This window comes from Mobula birostris, chromosome 10 (assembly GCF_030028105.1).
Source record: "Mobula birostris isolate sMobBir1 chromosome 10, sMobBir1.hap1, whole genome shotgun sequence".
Lineage (NCBI taxonomy): Eukaryota > Metazoa > Chordata > Chondrichthyes > Myliobatiformes > Myliobatidae > Mobula > Mobula birostris.
The window spans coordinates 53,358,714-53,377,509 of record NC_092379.1 but is presented as its reverse complement, the minus strand read 5'-3'; the positions used below and the strand labels follow the sequence as shown (position 1 = coordinate 53,377,509).

The window sequence follows — 18,796 nt, the reverse complement described above, 5'->3', positions numbered from 1 at the left end:
AGCCTCTAATGTATTTGCCTCGACCACCATACCAGACAGCGCATTCCAGGCAGCCACCACTGTCTGAGTAAAAAAATTAACCCCTCACACCCCCTTCTAACCTACCCCTTCTCACCTTCAATGCACGCTCTTTGTTACTGGAGATTTCAACCCTGGGAAACAGATACTCCCTGTCTACTCTATCTGTATCTCTCATAATCTTACAAACCTCCAGCAGATCTCCCCTCAGCCTCCAGCACTCGGGGGAAAAACAACCCAAGTTTATCCAGCCTTTCCTGTTGGCGCATGCCCTCTAAACCAGGAAACACCCTGGTAAACCTCTTCTGTACCCTCTCCAAAGCTTTATAAAGTCACAACATAACCTTTTGACTTTTGAACTCAGTGTCTCAACCAATAAAAGCAAGCATTCCATAAGCCTTCTTAAACATCCTATCAACCTGCGTCGCCACTTTCAAGGAGCTATGAACTTGGATACCAAGATCTCTCTGTTCAGCAACTATATTAATGATCTTGCCCTTAACAGTGTACAACTATATTAATGATCTTGCCCTTAACAGTGTACTGTCTCCTTGCATTTTCCCTACCAAGGTGCAACATCTCACATTTATCTGCATTAAACTCCATCTGCTATTTCTCTGCCCATATCTGCAACTGATCGATATTGCGCTGTATACTTTGCCAGAGATCCCAGCAGAGATCTCGCTGGAACACCACTAATTTCAGACTTGCAGTTCGATACATCCCTTCAAGCACTACCTTCTACCCTCAAGCCATTTTTGAATCCAAGCAGCCAATTTGCTGCATTGCATCTTAATCATTTGCATTGGCCTTCCTTGAGGGACTTTGGCAAAACTAAAATCCATGTAGACAACAACTGCCTTACCTTCATCAATCTGTCTCATCATCTTGTCAAAATGGTCAATCAAGTTGGTAAGACTCGACCTGGCATGCGCAAAGCACTGCTGGCTGTCCCTAATTACGCCATGGGTTTCCAAATGCTCATATATGCTGTCCCTAAAAATGGCATCCAGCAATTTCCCAACAACTGACATGAAACTCTCTGGTCTATAGTCCCCTGTTCCCTTCTTAAACAGAGTTACATCATTAACACTCACTAATCTTCAGAACCTCACCTGTATTTAGAGAGGACATGAAGATACTGGTCAAAGCCCCAGCAATCTTGTCTCTTGCCTCCTTCAATACCCTAGGTAAATCCCATCAGGCCTTGGGAACTCCTCCATCTTAATACTCATTAGGAGGCCCAATACTTCCTCTTTCTTGCCTCTAAACACCCTAACGTATTTACATCCTCAGCACTGATCGCTTGGTCCTCTATATCTTTCTCCTTAGTAAATACTGAAGCAAAGTACTCATTAAGTACCTCACTCACTTTCTCCACATCAAAGCAAATGTTCCTCCGTTTATCCCTGCATGGTCCTACCCTCTCCCTAGTTATCCTCTTGCTCTTGATGTAGGTTTAGAATGCCTTGGGATTTACCTTAATCCTCTTGCCAAGGACCTTACATGGTCCTTCCTGGCTTTCCCAATTCCCTACCTTAGTTCCTCTCTGGCTTCTTCGTACATCCCATGTTCTCCATTTACTCCTGTCTTCTGAACCCTTACTTACTTTTCCTTTTTCTCCTTGACAAAACTCATCACCTCTCTGGACATCCAAGGTTCTCTTACGTATCTTTCCATCCTTATCCTTACTTCTAATAGGAACATCCCTTTCTTCTACTCTCTGCAATTGATCTTTAAACGCCCTGCACATGTCTGTATTGGACTTGCCATAAAAAGGTGTTCCCAATTGACTCTTCTTAGCTTCTGCCTAATGCCCTCATAATTTGTCTGACTCCAAAGGACCATACTTTTCATTATCTATAGCCATCCTGAAATTTAAGGAGTTGTGGTTACTATTCCAGAACTGAAAGGTCAGTCACCTGGCTAGACTCATTCCCCAACACCAAGTCCAGTAGAGCCCCTCCTCTCATTGACCCAACCACATGTTGATTTAAGGAACCCTCCTGGACATACTACAAATATTTCCCCATCTAAATCCCTTGCACTAAGAGGGTCCCATTTTATATTAAGAAAGTTGAAATCCCCTATGACAACAACCCTATTGTTTGTACACTATTCCTCAATCTGATTGCATCACTGTCCCCTTGACGTCCTGGTGGCTACTATGGGAGTCTGATGCACAACCCCATCTTTGTTCGGATATAAATGGGCCATGCGTGCTCTTTGGGCTGGAAGGGCATGCTACAGTGGTGTTTCACAAAATAAAATAAATGTCATGAGTGGTTAAGCTTCTTCCCCAATGTCATGAGTCATTTTCACTGATTTTGAAGGGGTCAGCCTCACTCAGCTGGTTGCTGCAATATATTGGTCTCCTCCACCGATGAGCTGGATGCCTCTTATGCTCGCTTTGAAAGGGAGAATAAAACTGTAGCTGTGAAGATCCCTGCTGCATCCGGTGACCCCGTGATCTCTGTCTTGGAGGCTGACTTTGGGCTGTCTTTCAGGAGGGTGAACCCTCACAAGACAGCGGGCAGGCCGCGATGGTCTGCCTGGTAAAGGTCTGAAAACTTGTACCAAACAAGTGGCAGGTGTGTTCAAAGACGTTTTGTCATGGTCCGGTCCGTGAAGTCCGCATTCCAGTTCACGGTCCGGTCCACTGACCCTTATTCCAGGTTTTCCTGTTTTCCCCATTTCTGTTGGGTGCTCTAATTGAGGCACATGATTCTTGTTTGGGCAGACACATACATACCTCTGGAGACCAGGGCTTGGCTGCTGGATTGTTCCTGTCCAAGCTCCTTCTCTGCCCCTTTCTCCTGAAGCCTTGCCTTGCAACCAGTGTCTGACGCTGACCCTTGCCTCAAGCTTTGCCTGCACTGCTGTCGAGTTTAATTGTCGGAGCAAGACCGCAGCCTGGTTCTGTCTAGATAAGGAACTGTCTTTTGTTGTTTGGAACTGTCTATTTGTGTCCTTGCCTTTGCTAGGTAGGTCTGGCTGTTTGCTGCTACCTAGTGTTGGGAATTGTCTTTGTGTCCACGCCTTTGCTTGGTAGGTCCAGCTGTTTACTGCTACCTTGTGTTGGAAACTGTCTCGTTGTGTTCAGCAATCTGTGTATGAGTCCTGGCCCTACAGCCTGTTCCCAAGGAGGGGTCCTGGCTCTGTGTTCTGTGTTCCTGTCGTCCCGAGTCCAAGGTTCTGAGGTTCCTGTCGTCCCAAGTCCAAGGTTCCGAGGTTCCTGTTGTCCTGAGTCCAAGGTTCAGCTGTAACTGAGAACCAAGTCAAGGCTTCATGTTCTTGTCCTGTCCATGTGCTTTGTCCTGTCCTGGAGTTCCCTCGTCTGCCAGGAGTCTCTCGTTCCATCCTGTAGCCTTGCCTAGTCCTGTCTCCCAAGACCACATCATGTTCTCGCCTAGTTCTGGAGCCTGAGCCCAAGTCAAGACCCAGGTTCTGGGTCCTTGTCCAGTCTCTGGCTTGGAGTGCGAACCCAAGGCTCATCACATTCCCGCCTCGAGGCACCCAAGGCTCATCCAGTCCTGTAGCCACGTCATGTCCTCGCCTAGTTCCGGGGTCCAAGCCAGAGTCAAGATCCAGGTTCTGGGTCCTTGTCCAGTCTCCAGCTCGGAGTCCAAGCCCAGGCTCCTAGTTCCCAGTTCCTCGTCCTGGTCCCGCTTGCCTAGTCAGTGTCCTAGCCCAAGTCTGTGCTCTTGTCCCAGCTCCTAGTCTGCATCCAGTTGCATCCGTAACTCTAGTCTCTAGTCCTGTCCTTTTCCTAGTACTTCAGTGTCTGTGTCTTGCATTTGGGTCCGCCACCAACGCCCACCTTATGACACGTTTTCAATCTCTCATTGCTGTAGTCAGAAGTTCCCGCCTGCTCCAAAATGGCAACAATTATTCCAGTGCCCAAGCAGAGCAGAATGAGGTGCCTGAATGACTGCCGTCCAGTAGCACTCACATCTAGAGATGAAACGCTTTCAGAGGTTGGTCGTGGCTAGAATCAACTCCTGCCTCAGCAAGGACCTGGACCCACTGCAGTTTCCATAGGTCTATGGCAGACACAATTTCAATGGCTATGGATCACCTGGACAATTCAAATACCAAAATACACACAAAGTGCTGAAGAAACTCAGCAAGGCCAGGCAGCATCTATGGAAAAGAGTAAATGGTTGACGTTTCATCCCTTCATCAGAAAGGGTCTCAGCCCAAAACATTGACTGTTTACTCTTTTCCATAGATGCCACCTGGACTCCTGAGTTCCTCCAGCATTTGTGTGTGTGTGTGTGTGTGTGTGTGTGTGTGTGTGTGTGTGTGTGTGTGTGTGTGTGTGTGTGTGTGTGTGTGTGTGTGTGTGTGTGTTGCTTGGATTTCCAGCGTCTGCAGATTTTCTTGCCTTAATACAAATACCTATGTCAAGAATCAGAATTGGAGTCAGGTTTACTATCACCAGCATGCATCATGAAACTTGTTAACTCAGCAGCAGTACAATGCAATACTGTACATGATAATAAATAAATAAAAGAAAAATAAATAAAGAACAGTAAATATTGGGACGAGAATACACATAGATTAAGAAGTTAGCTGGCCTGTGCTGGCACCAGTGGGATCAGCAGTTGGTCTGCCACCTGTCTTCAGGAGAAAGAGAGATAAGGAAAACAATGGAGCAGCATTTGGGGATGTTAATGAAGGGACAAGAGAGTTTAACGGAAGGAGAGCTGTCAAGATCGGCTCCCCCCTTTGAACCCTGAACTGTTTGAAGTGATGGACAGGCGATACCCCAGCAGGGGGATAAAAAGGGACAGGTTCGCTAAGGCAAGACACACATGACACCACGAGGTAACGAGACCCTGGAAGCGGTGCACCTCCCATAAGTCGGTGGGAAGTTTTGGAACGCTGGTCGCGGGACCAAGCCATAGACGCACAGGGTGGAAAGGCATGATTGGCGGGAACCTGGTGTGTGTCCGCCCTTGCCTAGGTGCCAGGTTCACCGCAGAGAAACGATCGTATCTCGAAACGAAGGGGTCACAGTCGGTGACCTCAGAAAACATCACAAAGGGCTCACCCGAAAGCTGACTGCGAAGAATATCGAAGGTCTGTGTGGAAGCCGACTGAGTGATCCATTTCTGCTGGTTTGGCAACCTAGTTACGGGGTACGTAACAATATATATAGTTGGATTACAAAAAGTGTAAAACCAAAATAATGCATATTTTCAGAGAAAAAAAAGAGGTAGTGTTCATGGGTTCAATGTCCTTTTAGGAATCAGATGCTGCTTGTTAATTATAGCTCATGTTTAAAACGATCATTCCTACAGTCCTGATCAAAAAGTTCCAGAACCTGGGCCTCTGTACACCCCTCTGCAACTGGATGCTCAACTTCCTAACTGGATGGCCACAGACTGTGTGGATTGGTGATAACATGTTACCTAGCTGACAGTCAACAGTGGCGCTCCTCAGGGGTGTGTGCTTAGCCCACTGCTCTGCTCTCTATACACTCGTGACTGTGTGGCTAGGCATAGCTCAAATGGCATTTAAAAATTTGCTGATGATACAACCATTCTTGGTCGAATCTCAGATGGTGATAAGCGGGCGTACAGGAGCGAGATGTATCAGCTAGTTGAGTGGTGTCACAGCAACAACCTCACCCTCAAAGTCAGTAAGACCAAAGAGCTGACTGTGGACTTTAGAAGGTTAACATGAGGGAACATACACCAATCCTCAGAGAGATCAGAAGTGGACAAAATGAGCAACTTCAAGTTCCCGGGTGTCAAGATCTCTGAGAACTTAACCTGGTCCTGACATACTGATACAATTATAAAGCGGCTATATTTCATCAGGAATTTGAGGAGATTTGGTTTGTCAACAAACTACTACTACTACTACTACTACTATTAAATCAACTCAGGCCTAGGGGGCCGGCGTCAGGCATGATGATGGACTCTCCACTTCTCCCTCGCCCTCATCAGTGTGTTCAGTTCATCTACATTAGCCGCACCGCTGTCTTCTAGGAGCGTGTTGACCATAGTCTTGGGAGGGCACCCAGGGTTCATCCTCCCGTGCTTGGGCTCTCATATGATGACTAGGCTGGCAGGTAACTCGGGGTGGTGTAGACAGTGCCCCGCTAGTTGCAGTCTTCTTGCCTCAATTTTAGTGGTGAGCATCGGTAGGTCATCATAGAGCTCGACATTCGTCATTACTGTTGCCAACTCACGTCAAGAGTCACCCAGTGTATATCAACCATCTAAAGACTGTCACCAAAAACACTCAAACTTCTACAGATGTACTATGGAGAGCACTCTGACTGGCTGCATCACTATCTGGTATGGGGGGGGGGGTGGTGACTACTGCACAGGATCGAAGTAAGTTGCAGAAATGCTAATGAATGAATGACACCTGTTAAACTCACCTCAACACATCTTTTACAGTCTTAACCCACCATGGGCAAGGGAAAAGTCACTGTTGCGAACAGTGCAGCGCACAACAGTCATTATTTTGACCCCTATTAGACAGGGGTACACTTTAGTGTAGTCTGGGATGACATAAGTTTTATATTTTCTTTTTTTGGAACACTCTGCCATGGTGTGCGATGTCTCTATCACGCGCGCGCTTGCTCTCACACTCTCTCTTGCTCGCTCAAAAAAAAATTGATTTCTGGGACATTGTATATAATTTGCAGGCAGCAAGGAGCCCGTTAGTATACGGGAGACTCCTGAAACTTCCGGGAGAGGTGGGATGTCTGATTAAAATGAGTCGGTTCCATCATGGTACCAGCCTCCGTAGTATCCAAGGAGCGGTGGCTCAGGAAGGCAGCACACATCATTAAGGACCCCCATCACCCAGGACATGGCCTCTTCTCATTGTTACCATCAGGCAGAAGGTACAGAAGCCTGAAGGCACACACTCAGCGATTTACGAACAGCTTCTTCCCCCCACCATCTGATTTCTGAACAGACCATCAACCCATGGACACTACCTCGTTATTTTTTAAATTTCCATTTTTGCACTACTTGAACTATTTTAATATGCATATATTTACTGTAATTTAGGTTTTGTTTTCTAGACTTATCATGTATTGCATTGCTGACGCAAAGTTAACCAACGTCACAACAACACAAACACAAGGAAATCTGCAGAAGCTGGAAATTCAAGCAACACATCAAAGTTGCTGGTGAACACAGCAGGCCAGGCAGCATCTCTAGGAAGAGGTACAGTTGACGTTTCAGGCCGAGACCCTTCGTCAGGACTAACTGAAAGAAGAGCTAGTAAGAGATTTGAAAGTGGGGGGGGGGGATCCAAAATGATGGGAGAAGACAGGAGGGAGCCAAGAGCTGGACAGGTGATTGGGAAAAGGGATGAGAGGATCATGGGACAGGAGCCCCCTCCCCCTTTTCTTTCTCCCTAGGCCTCCTGTCCCATGATCCTCTCGTATCCCTTTTGCCAATCAAATGTCATGACCTACGCCGGTGATGATAAACCTGATTCTGATGAACGGGAAATGGAGCACGATCAGAAACCAAGACAAGGCAGTGTCTTGCGGTTCCAGAAAGTGACGGGGGCCAGAGTCTACGGAGGGAAGGAGAGTCAGACCAGCTGATTGACTGGGGGTGGGGGGGAATGCAAAATGCTGGAGGAACTCAGCAGCGAGGCAGCATCAGTGGAACGGAATAAACAGTCGATATTTCAGGACTGGAGAAGGATTTCGAACCGCGGCCTCGACTGTATAGATGCTCACGGACCTCCAGAAGCTGCAGAATCGTTTGTTTTTTTTAATGTTGTATCTGCATTTGTGGGTGGACTTTGACCCTTGAAATGCAGAATACCTGTTGATATTGATTGCATTGTCTGTGGGAGCATGCTGCTGAATTCTTCAACTCTCCACGGGAATGGTACCGCGCGTACCTGGGAAGACTAGTCAGTCAGTGGGTGCCGTTCCGAATCTGGGGTTGGCAGCTGTGCACCTCCATCTTCTTCGATCTTGCGCACTTTTTCTGGCCTCAGCACAACTTAACTCAGTCCATTGCCTCACATTATCGTACCAAGTGGTTGGCTGCCTTCCTCTTTTCTTCTATCATCCCTTCCAATAACAATTTCTGTAGTCCACCACCTCTTAAAAAGTGCGTGGCATATTCCAGCTTCCTTTCCTGCACATTCTTCAGCAACTCCTGTTCTCTCCTCGCTGTCTTCAACACTTCCATATTACTGACCTTCATCACCCATCTAATTTTCTGCATTCTCCTTAAACACTACATTTCAAATGCCTCCAGTCGTCGTTGCGCCTCCTGGCATAAGGTCCACGATTCGACTCCGTACAACAGACTACTCCAGACGTAGCATTTCCAAATTCTACAACGCAGCCCAAAGTCCAACCTCTCGCCACCCAGCACATCACTCAGGCTCCAGAATGTTGATCTTGCAATCTCAATTCTTCGTCTAATTTCTGTTTCACATTTCCCATCCTCCGTGACCATCTGTCCCAAGTACACAAACTTCTTGACTTGCGCTATGCCTACGCCGTTAATTTTGATACTGATTTTGGGGACTTCTTTCTTCTGTGACGCTACCATCATCTTCGCCTTTGCGGCATTTATTTTCATTCCAGATCATTCTCCTTCAGCATTCATCTTATCTACCATTCTGAGTAACTCGTCCTCAGTCTCTGCTAACAAAACTGAATCATCTGCATACCTCAAGTTGTTCACCGTCACTCCACCAATTTGGACACCAGCTTCATCGTTCAACATCCTGAATGTTACCTCTGAGTAAATGTTAAATAATAAGGGGAGATAATGCAGCCCTGGCGAACCCCTTTTTGGATCTCAGCTTCCGGTGAATTCCCACCACTGGTTCTTATTACTGCCTTCTGATACCAGCACAGACTCGCACTCAGTCTGGTCTGGGAAGCCGGGAAGACCAGCGCGTCAGAATTCACCGGCGGCGAGCCGCGGGCTAAATGCGCATGCGCCGCGGTCTCCGCCGGTTGTCACGATTGCGCATGCGCTCAGTGGACAAGCGGCTCAGCGGCAGCGGCAGGTAGGAGCGCGGCGCTGGTGGGCGCTTCGTCGGCACCGGCGCCCGCAGTCTGAGGGCAACGACTGCGAGCGCCGGACGCAGCATGGCCCTGGACCCCGGGTTCACTCCCTCTCTCTCTGCCCGTCGATCCGCTCCCGGGCCCCGGGGAATCGCCTGCTGTGGAGCGCCATTTCTCTGGCGCTTGCGCATCCCTGCGACCGTGACCGACGGGCGGCTGGGTGTCTCGGTACAGCAGTGAAAATGTCTCTGCGCGGAGGCACCCGTGGACTTTCCGCTCAAAGGCTTCGCTGTTCCCATACCAAGCCGTTATGCAGCCAGTCGATGCACTTTCCAGAATCACAATCCGGTTTACCATCGCCGGCATATATCGTGAAACTTGTTAACTGAGCGGCAGCGGAACAATGTAATACATAATAATACAGAAAAAAGGTAAATCAAATACAGGAAGTATGTGGGTATATTAAATAGGTAAATTTGAAAAGTCAGGCAATGTTCGTTTAGGAATCGAATCCCACCATCTTCGTGTGCCTAGCTCTTAAAAGCCTCCAATGTATTTGACTCCACCACCATACCAGGCAGTGCATTCCAGGAAACCACCACTCTCCTAACCCAAAGATCTCCTTTGAACCCACCCCTGCTCACCTTCAATGTATGCCCTCTGGTCTTAGATATTTTAACCCTGGGAAGCAGATACTCCCTGTCTACACCTCTCCCTCTGTCAGATCTCCCCTCAGCCTCCACTGCTCCAGAGAAAACAACCCAAGTTTGTCCAGTCCCTCATGATAGAACATGCCCTCTAAACAGGCAGCCTCAGGTAAACCTCTTCTGCACCCTCTCCAAAGCCTCAACGTCCTTCCTATAGTGAGGTGACCAGAACTGTATGCAATACTCCAGATGTGACCTAACCAGAGTTTTATAAAGTCATAACATAACCTGACTTTTAAACTCAATGCCTTGACTAATAAAAGTATTCCATAAGCCTTCTTCACCACTGTATCAACCTGTGTCACCACTTTCAGGGAGCTACGAACTTGAATCCCAAGCTCAGCAACACTTAAGGGTCTTTCCCTACCAAGGTGCCACACCTCATTTTTATCTGGGTTAAACTGCATCTGCCATTTCTCTGCCTGTATCTGCAACTGATCTATATCACACTATATTCTTTACCAATGTCAGGGTGCTGGAGCAGGGATCCAATCACAGACCCAGTACTGTGCACACAGTGATATTAATTGAGTAACAAACCCCGAGGTGCAAATAAAGTCAATGTCAAAGTTCAAGCAGGGATCAAAACATCCAGAGAAATCCAAAAACCAGAATCAGGAAACAGGCAGAGTTGATACAGATACAAATGCTGGAAAGGCTCAGGAAAATTCACTGGCACAAAGAAGCAAAAACACAGGACTGAAATACACTGAGCAACAAACAGAGAGGCAGATGATAGGTGGAGCACAATGAGACACAGGTGGCAGCAATACAGGTAATAATGAGGAACAGGTGAGAGCCGGAGTACTGAGTAATACAGGGGCCGGAGTAGAGCAGGAGCACATGGCAATACAAAACCACAGAATGACAGCTAGAGGGAAACACACAAAAAGGCAGAGTTCAACTGGAGGTACTGACAGCCAGTCTTCTGCAGTATCCACAAATCCATAGATCTTGGTATCCTCCACAAATTTACTAACCCACCCTACATCTACATTTTCATCCAGTACATTTATATACATCACAAACAGCAGAGGTCCCACTACAGATCCCTCCGGAACACCACTAATTACATAAATCCATTCAACAATTACCTTCTGCGTTCTGTGCGCAAACCAGTTCTGATTCCAAGCAGCCTTTTTGCCGTAGACCCCTTACCTCTTAATCTTCTGGATTATATCCCCTGAGGGTCTTTGTCAAACACCTTTCTAGCCTCCATGTAGATGACATCTGCTGCCCTACCCTCATCAATCTCTCTTGTCACCTTGTCAAAAAACTCAATCAAGTTGGTAAGACACGATGTGCCCTGCACAAAGTCATGCTGGCTCTCCCTAATTGGGACATTGTTTTTTCTCCAGCAGTTTCCCTACAACTGACATGAGACTCACCGGTCTATATTTCCCAGGATTTTCCCTTGTTTCTCTCTTAAATAGAGAGACAACATCTGTGCCTAGAGAGGAGATGAAGATCCTGGTCAAGGGCCCAGCAATCTTGTCTCTTGCCTCCTTCAATAACCTGGGTGTAGATCCCATCAGGCCCTGGGGACTTATCACCTTAATACTCATTAGAAGGCCCAACACTTTCTCTTCCTAGACCTCTAAGTAACCTGACATTTTCATACACTCAGATCTGATCTCCTTGTCCTCCATGTCTTTTCCCTTGATAAATACTGAAGCAAAGTACTCATTAAACACCTCACTCACATTCTCTACATCCAGGCAAATATCCCCCTCTTTATCCTGAATGATCCTACCCTCCCCCTAGTTATCCCCTTGCTCCTGATGTATGTATAGAATGCCTTGGGATTTACCTTAACTGTCTTGGCCCCTCCCCACTCTCCTAATTCCTTTCTTTAGTTATTTTCTGAATGTACTTTGTTTTATCCTAACTTCTGAAGCTTTATATACTTTTCTTTTTCCTTTGTGACTAAATTCATCACCTTTCTTGACACCCAATGTTCTCTTATCTTTCCACCCTCGTTCTTCCTTCTCACTAGAACATAGAGAGAGAGCAGAGGAGAGTTACAAGGATGTTGCCTGGTTTGGAGGGCGTACCTTATGGGAATAGGTTGTGTGTACTTGGCCTTTTGTCCTTCGAGCAATGGAGGATGGGAGGTCACCTGAAGAAGAAGAAGAAAGCCCTTAACTCCGAGTGGAGTCATTGGGAGCTTTTTAGCAGGCTTTCTTATCTTTACGAGGTCGAGTTGCAGGTCGTTGTTTTACCCAGCACGGACGGAAAGCGTGCAAGGGAGCCAGATGGATTCGAACTTGGGAGTCTTCGCTCCGAAGTCCGGCACTGATGCCACTATGCCACCAGCCAGCCAAGAGGTGACTTGGCAGATGTGTATAAGGTGATGAGAGGCATTGATCATGTGGATAGCCAGAGGCTTTTTCCCAGGGCTGAAATGGCTAACATGACAGGGCATTGTTTTAAGGAAGCGGTCCCCAACCACCGGTCCGCAAAGCATGTGCTACTGGGCCATGAGGAAACGATATGATTTGACGATATGAGTCAGCTGCACCTTTCCTCATTCCCTGTCACACACTGTTGAGCTTAAACACACGCGAGGTCATTACCTGCGTGTCATCCATGTCAGCGTGGGAAGGAGATCCACTTCTCGAGCTTGCAAATGATGGCAGGCTGAAAAGTACGTTTGACATAACATCTCCGCCGGCATTCTGGATCAAAGTCCAGGCTAAATATCCTGAGATAGCCACGAAAGCACTGAAAATGTTGCTTCCATTTCCAACATATCTCTGCAATGAATGCAACAAAAACAAAATTGCGGAATAGACTGGACATAAGGAACCCCCTTTGAGTATCGCTGTCTCCCATCACCCCTCGATAGGACCGTCTTGTTGCAGGAAAAGAGTATTCAGCCCAGGGCTCCCACTGCTTCAGCGATATTGGTGCGTTGCAATGATTTTATATGTTCATACAGGGAAAATATGCGCTGTGTGTTTAATATCTAAACGTTACTTAAAAATGTTATGATGCTATTGACTTATAAGCGACTTATATAACCATATAACAATTACAGCACGGAAACAGGCCATCTCTGCCCTTCTAGTCCGTGCCAAACACTACTCTCACCTAGTCCCACGGACGTGCACTCTGCCCATAACCCTCCGTTCCTCTCCTGTCCATATACCTATCCAACTTTTATTTAAATGATAATATCGAACCTGCCTCTACGACTTCTACTGGAAATTCGTTCAACACTTACTTCAAGCTCCCCTGTCCTCCCCTGATAATTGACTTATCACTATATTCATGCGAGGAAAATATGTGCTGTGTGTTTAATATTAAATTCGTTAGATAATCCCTTTTAGAAAGGAAATTGAGTGTATTAGCGACTTATCACCTATATTCCAGTTGTGATTAACACCCCCCCCCGAACAGAATCGCCAAAAACGATCTGTGGGGAAAAAAAATCAGCACGCACACACATGCGCACTGGTGCCCACGCAAGGCTTCATGGTCATTGTAGCCTTTCTCAGGGTAAACACAACCTATTTGACTGCTACTCTTGTCCGTTGGCAACCCTACCCCCCCACCACCCCCCTCCCGGGGTCGGCTGGCCCGCAAGAATATTGTCAATATTAAACCGGTCCGCAGTGCAAAAAAGGTTGGGGACCCCTGTTTTAAGGTGCCTGGAAATAGGTACTGATGGGATGTCAGGGGTAAGTTTTTCACACAGAGAGTGCTGGTTGCGCGGAATGCACTGCCGAAGGTGGTGATGGAAGTGGATACAATAGGAACTTTTAAAAGCCTCTTAGATAGGTACATGGAGCTTAGGAAAATAGAGGGCTATGTGCTAGGGAAATTCTAGGCAGTTTCTAGAGTAAGTTACATGGTCATCACAACATTGTGGGCCAAAGAGCCTGGAATTTGCTGTAAATTTCTGTGTTCTATGTTCTGTACCTTACCTGTACTCTGCAATTGATCAATACCCTCCACATGTCTGATGTGGATTTGCCTGATAAAAGGTGTTCCCAATGAGCTCTTCTTAGCTCCTGCTTAATGCCCTCATAATGTGCCCTACTCCAATTTTAAACTCTCCCACAAAGACCATGCCTATCCTTATCTGTAGCTATCCTGAAAGTTAGGGAGTTGTGGCCGCTCCACCGTTCCCTCACTGCTCACCCACGGGAAGGTCAGTCACCTGGCCGTGTCCAGTTCGGCCCCTGCCCTCACTGGACCATCCACATGTACTCCTGCATATACTCAACAAATTCTGCCCCTCTAAACCCCTTGCAGTAAGGAGGTCACGGTTTATATCAGGGAAGTTAAAATCTCAGATGACGACAACCTTATTATTATTAATTTGTTTACATATATGTTCCTCAACGTCCTGGTGGCTACTGGGGTATCACTAATACAGTCCCATCAGTGTGATTGCATCCTTCCTATTCCTAAATTCTACCCAAATGGACTATCTCTGACCCCTCCAATGTGTCTCCCCTGAGTGCAGCTGTGATATTGCGAACGGTTAGTAGGGCAAGCTCCCACCCCCGTCTTTTACCTCCTCCTTTGAAAACCTGGTACGTTAATCACCCATCCCTGCCCTTCTCTCAGCCAAGTCTCTGTAATGGCCACAACATCATAGTTCCATGTACTGATCCATGTTCTAAGTTCATCACCTTTACCCATAATACTCCTAGCATTAAAATAAACACACTTAAAAATATCATACCATCATACCTGTTATTTCAATTTTGCCTTTCAATACTTCCCCTGATGTCTACCTTCCTGTTCAACCCTCCACTTACTGACCTGGTGCTCCATTTCCCAGCCCCTTGCAAAACTAGTTTAAACCCTCCCGAGGAACATTAGCAAACCTCCCAGGCAGGATATTGGTTCCCCTCCAGTTCAGGTGCAACCCATCCCTCTTGTACAAGTCACTCCTTCCCCAGAAAAGGCTGCATCAATCAAAGAACTTGAAACACTGCCCCCTACACCATCTCCTCAGCCACTCATTCTCTGTGCTATCATCCCATTCCTCTCTGCACTATCCCATGGCACTGGGAGTAATCCAGAGATTACTACCTTGGAGGTCCTTCTCTTCAGCCTCTTTCCTAACTCTCTGTGTAGGAGTTCTTTCCCTTTTCTGCCTATGTCATTCATGACAGTATGCACCACGACCTCCGGCTGCTCATTGAGAACACCCTGCAACCGCCCTGATACATCCGGGACCCTGGCACCCGAGAGGCAACACACCATCCTGGTGTCTCCTTTGCAGCCACAGAATCTCCTGTCTGCCCCCCAAACTATCGCGTCCCCTGTCGCTACCACACTGCCTGAATTTACCCATCCCTGCTGAGCCTCAGAGCCGGCCACAGTGTCACTAGTCTGGCTGCTGCTGTGCCCTGAGGGGTCACTTCCAAACCTCCTCAGCAGTATCTGAGCCATCACAGATTGATAATGGGCAGAAATTCTGATACAAACAGAAAGACAGAGAACTTAATTGTCAATCCAGATTCCTGAGCCATGCCCATTTAGATGAGGACTTGTTCCTTCAACTTGGATTGAACCTTGATGTAAGTGTGATGTTAGACCCCACTATAGAGAGTAACATGGTGCATGGCCAAGGGGCTAGGGCGTTGGGCTAGCGATCTGAAGGTCATGAGTTCAAACCTCGACTGAGGCAGCGTTTATGTCCTTGAGCAAGGCACTTAACCACATAATGCTCCAGTCTACCCAGCTGAGAATGGGTACCAGCAAAAATGCTGGGGGTTAACCTCGCGATAGACTGGCGTCCTATCCGGGAGGGGGTTTTGTACTCTCAGTCGCTTCACGCCACAGAAACCAGCATAAACACCAGCCTGATGGGCCACAAGGCTCGTGACAGACTTTAATCTTAGTTGTAACATTAATTGATTTAAATTGATATCCTTCACCCATTCATGTCTTTACTAAATCTCCTTACAGGTTAGAAACAGCAAAGAATTTCTGTACAGCAATCTTGAAAACAAAAACACGTCAATTCCGCTCTCCCTCTGCTGGATGGACCCACCTGGAGATAAAGCTTGTAAATTGTCTTTATGTTATTGAAGGAGTGAACAGATATTTCCCTTGTAGCACCAATGTACCAGTTGTTGATGCTGTCGATCGTTCACCTGCTCTGAATGTGGGAACAGATTTACTCAATCATCTAAACTACTTGCACACCAGCACGTTCACGCCAGGGAGAGGCCATTCACCTGTTCCGTGTGGGGGAAGTAATTCTCTCGGTCAAATCAGGTGATGAGTCACCAGCGAGTTCAGACTGGGGAGAGGCCGTTCATTTGCTCTGAATGTGGGAAGGGATTTACTCGATCATCCCACCTACTGGTACATCAGCGAGTTCACACTGGGGAGAGACCATTCACCTGCTCTGAATGTGGGAAGGGATTCTCTCAGTCATCTCACTTACGGACACACCAGCGAGTTCACACTGGGGAGAGACCGTTCACCTGCTCTCAGTGTGGGAAAGGATTTACTCAGTCATCTAAGCTACTAGCACATCAGCGAGTGCACACCAGGGAGAGAGCATTCAGCTGTTCCGTATGGGAGAGGGGATTTTCGCAGTCATCTCAGCTCATGACACAGCAGTCATTTCTGACTAGCGAGAGGCCATTTTCCTGCTCTGAATGTGGGAAGGGATTTTCTCGGTCATCTCACCTGCTGGCACACCAGCGAGTTCACACCGGGGAGAGACCGTTCACCTGCTCTGAATGTGGAAAGGGATTCACTGAGTCATCTAACCTACTGGCACACCAACGAGTTCACACTGGGGAGAGACCGTTCACCTGCTCTGAGTGTGGGAAGGGATTTACTCGGTCATCTAACCTTCTGACACACCAGTCAGTTCACACTGGGGAGAGACCGTTCACCTGCTCTGAATGTGGGAAGGGATTTACTGATTCATCTAACCTACTGGCACACCAACGAGTTCATACTGGGGAAAGACCGTTCACCTGTGCTGTGTGTGGGAAAGGATTTGCTCAGTCAACGCAGCTGATGAGACACCAGCGAATTCACACTGGCGAGAGGCCATTCACCTGCTCCGAATGTGGGAAGGGATTTACTCGGTCATCCAACCTACTGGCACACCAGCGAGTTCACACTGGGGAGAGACCGTTCACCTGCTCTGAATGTGGGAAAGGATTTACAGAGTCATTTAACCTACTGGCACACCAGCGAATTCACACTGGGGAGAGACCGTTCACTTGCTCTGAATGTGGAAAAGGATTTACTCGGTCATCTATCCTTCTGGCACATCAGCGAGTTCACACTGGGGAGAGCCCGTTCGTCTGCTCTGTGTGTGGAAAGGGATTCACTCGGTCAACTCATCTAATGAGACACAAGCAAGGTCATACTGCTGAGAGGCCATTCACCTGCCCGGAGTGTGGGAAGGCATTTACCAGGTCATCCCACTTACAGACACACCTGCAAGTTCACACTGGGGAGAGGCGGTTTACTTGCTCTGTGTGTGGGAAGGGATTCACTCACTCATCCCATCTTATGACACACCAGCGAGTTCACACTGGGGAGCGACCGTTCACCTGCTCTGAATGTGGGAAGGGATTCACTCAGTCATCCAACCTTGTGACGCACTACCGAGTTCACACTCGGGAAAGTGTTTAAATAAGCAGCCTGCTGGATATTTAACCCTCACAGTTTCTGAGTCCAGAGACATGTTCAAAAGTGACTGTTGGTGTCAGACTGTAATTATTGCTGCTCTCTTCAAACTAAGTCTGCACGGTGTGATTGGGATGGGAGGTGTTTCTTCTGCTGATATTCATATTTAATGGGAATGGAGTTTAATTTTCTGGATCTGTGACAAATAAATGAATTCTACTTTAAGCTCTGTTTCAGGTGCTTAGTTGGTCTACAACAAACCCAGAGTACAGTCAGGACCCAACTCCCTGGCAGGATTAAACAATTATGTTACAGACAGATGGGCCATCAGCGAATTTGATGCAGAGTCCAGATTCCTGAGCCATCACCACATAGAAGATAAGGTTGTTCCCTTAACTTGTGTGTAGCCTAATTTGAAATGCTTTCCTCCACACAATGATGTATGTTGCAAACCTTTAACAGGGTAGAAAAGGTAAAGGATTTGTTTACGACAATTTCAGGCTCATCAGTTGTGCTGTGAATGTTAGTCCACCAGCACTTGAGTCCCGTTGGTCGATGAATGCAGATGCCAAGATGCTTGGAAATGTAGGACACCAGTCACAGCAGAAACCTGAACACGTGATCAGTGTAGGAATGAGATGTGGATGAACCAACATAAAGATAAACCTTGTAAGTTGCCTTTATGTTATTGAAGAAGTGAACAGATATTTTTGTTATATTCCATATATGTAAAACCCTTTGGAACCAAGGGCCTGAGAGCACACCTACATTTCTTCAGCTTCATTCGACGTCAGACGTTAAAGTGCTTTATGGTGAGAGGTATTCACTAAGTCCTTGACCTGACCCAATAAATTGCCATGGAGTTCAATGGCAATGAGTTGTCATTCAACAGCTCTCATTTTGTAAGGGTTCACAATGGCAGAGGCATTGCTGCAGCTCTGTTTCTGGGAAGGAACTTACCCGATCTGCAGAAAGACTGTGGCAAAGATTCACTCAGTCATCCCAAATGCAATCACGTCAATGAATTCACAATGGGGAGAGGCTGTTCACTTGCTCTCTGTATGGGTCAGGATTAATTCAATCATTGCAGCTATGGAAACACCAGAGAGGTCACACGGGAGAGAGGCCATTCAATGGGTCCAGGTGTGGGAAGGGATTCGTTCGATCACCTGAGCTGAAACACCAGCAAGTTTATGGGTGGGGGTCGGCAGGTGGCCATATACCTGTTCTGTTTGGGGAAGGTTTTCATTCATTCAAACTGTCTTGAGAGTTCACACTGAGGAGAGGCCTGAACGAGCATAGAGATTTACTTAATCATTCCACCTGCTGAAACACCAGCTTCTCATCAGGAAGCAAGTTCTAATAAACTGTATTTTAAATGTTTAATTGTCAGGTTCAGGGAGCCATTAAAGAGGAAGCGAGAAAAGAA

General features: G+C 47.1%; 1 protein-coding gene across 1 annotated transcript in view; it reads left to right on the top strand.

The window, feature by feature from the left end:
* LOC140204030 (uncharacterized) overlaps positions 1-17,565 on the top strand; it is a 92,534-nt gene extending 74,969 nt beyond the window's left edge. The window contains exon 4 of the mRNA XM_072270279.1: positions 15,996-17,565. Coding sequence (XP_072126380.1) covers positions 15,996-17,373 — 1,378 coding nt within the window. The 3' untranslated portion in view covers positions 17,374-17,565. The remainder of the gene's footprint in view (positions 1-15,995) is intronic.
* The last annotated feature ends 1,231 nt before the right edge of the window (positions 17,566-18,796 follow it).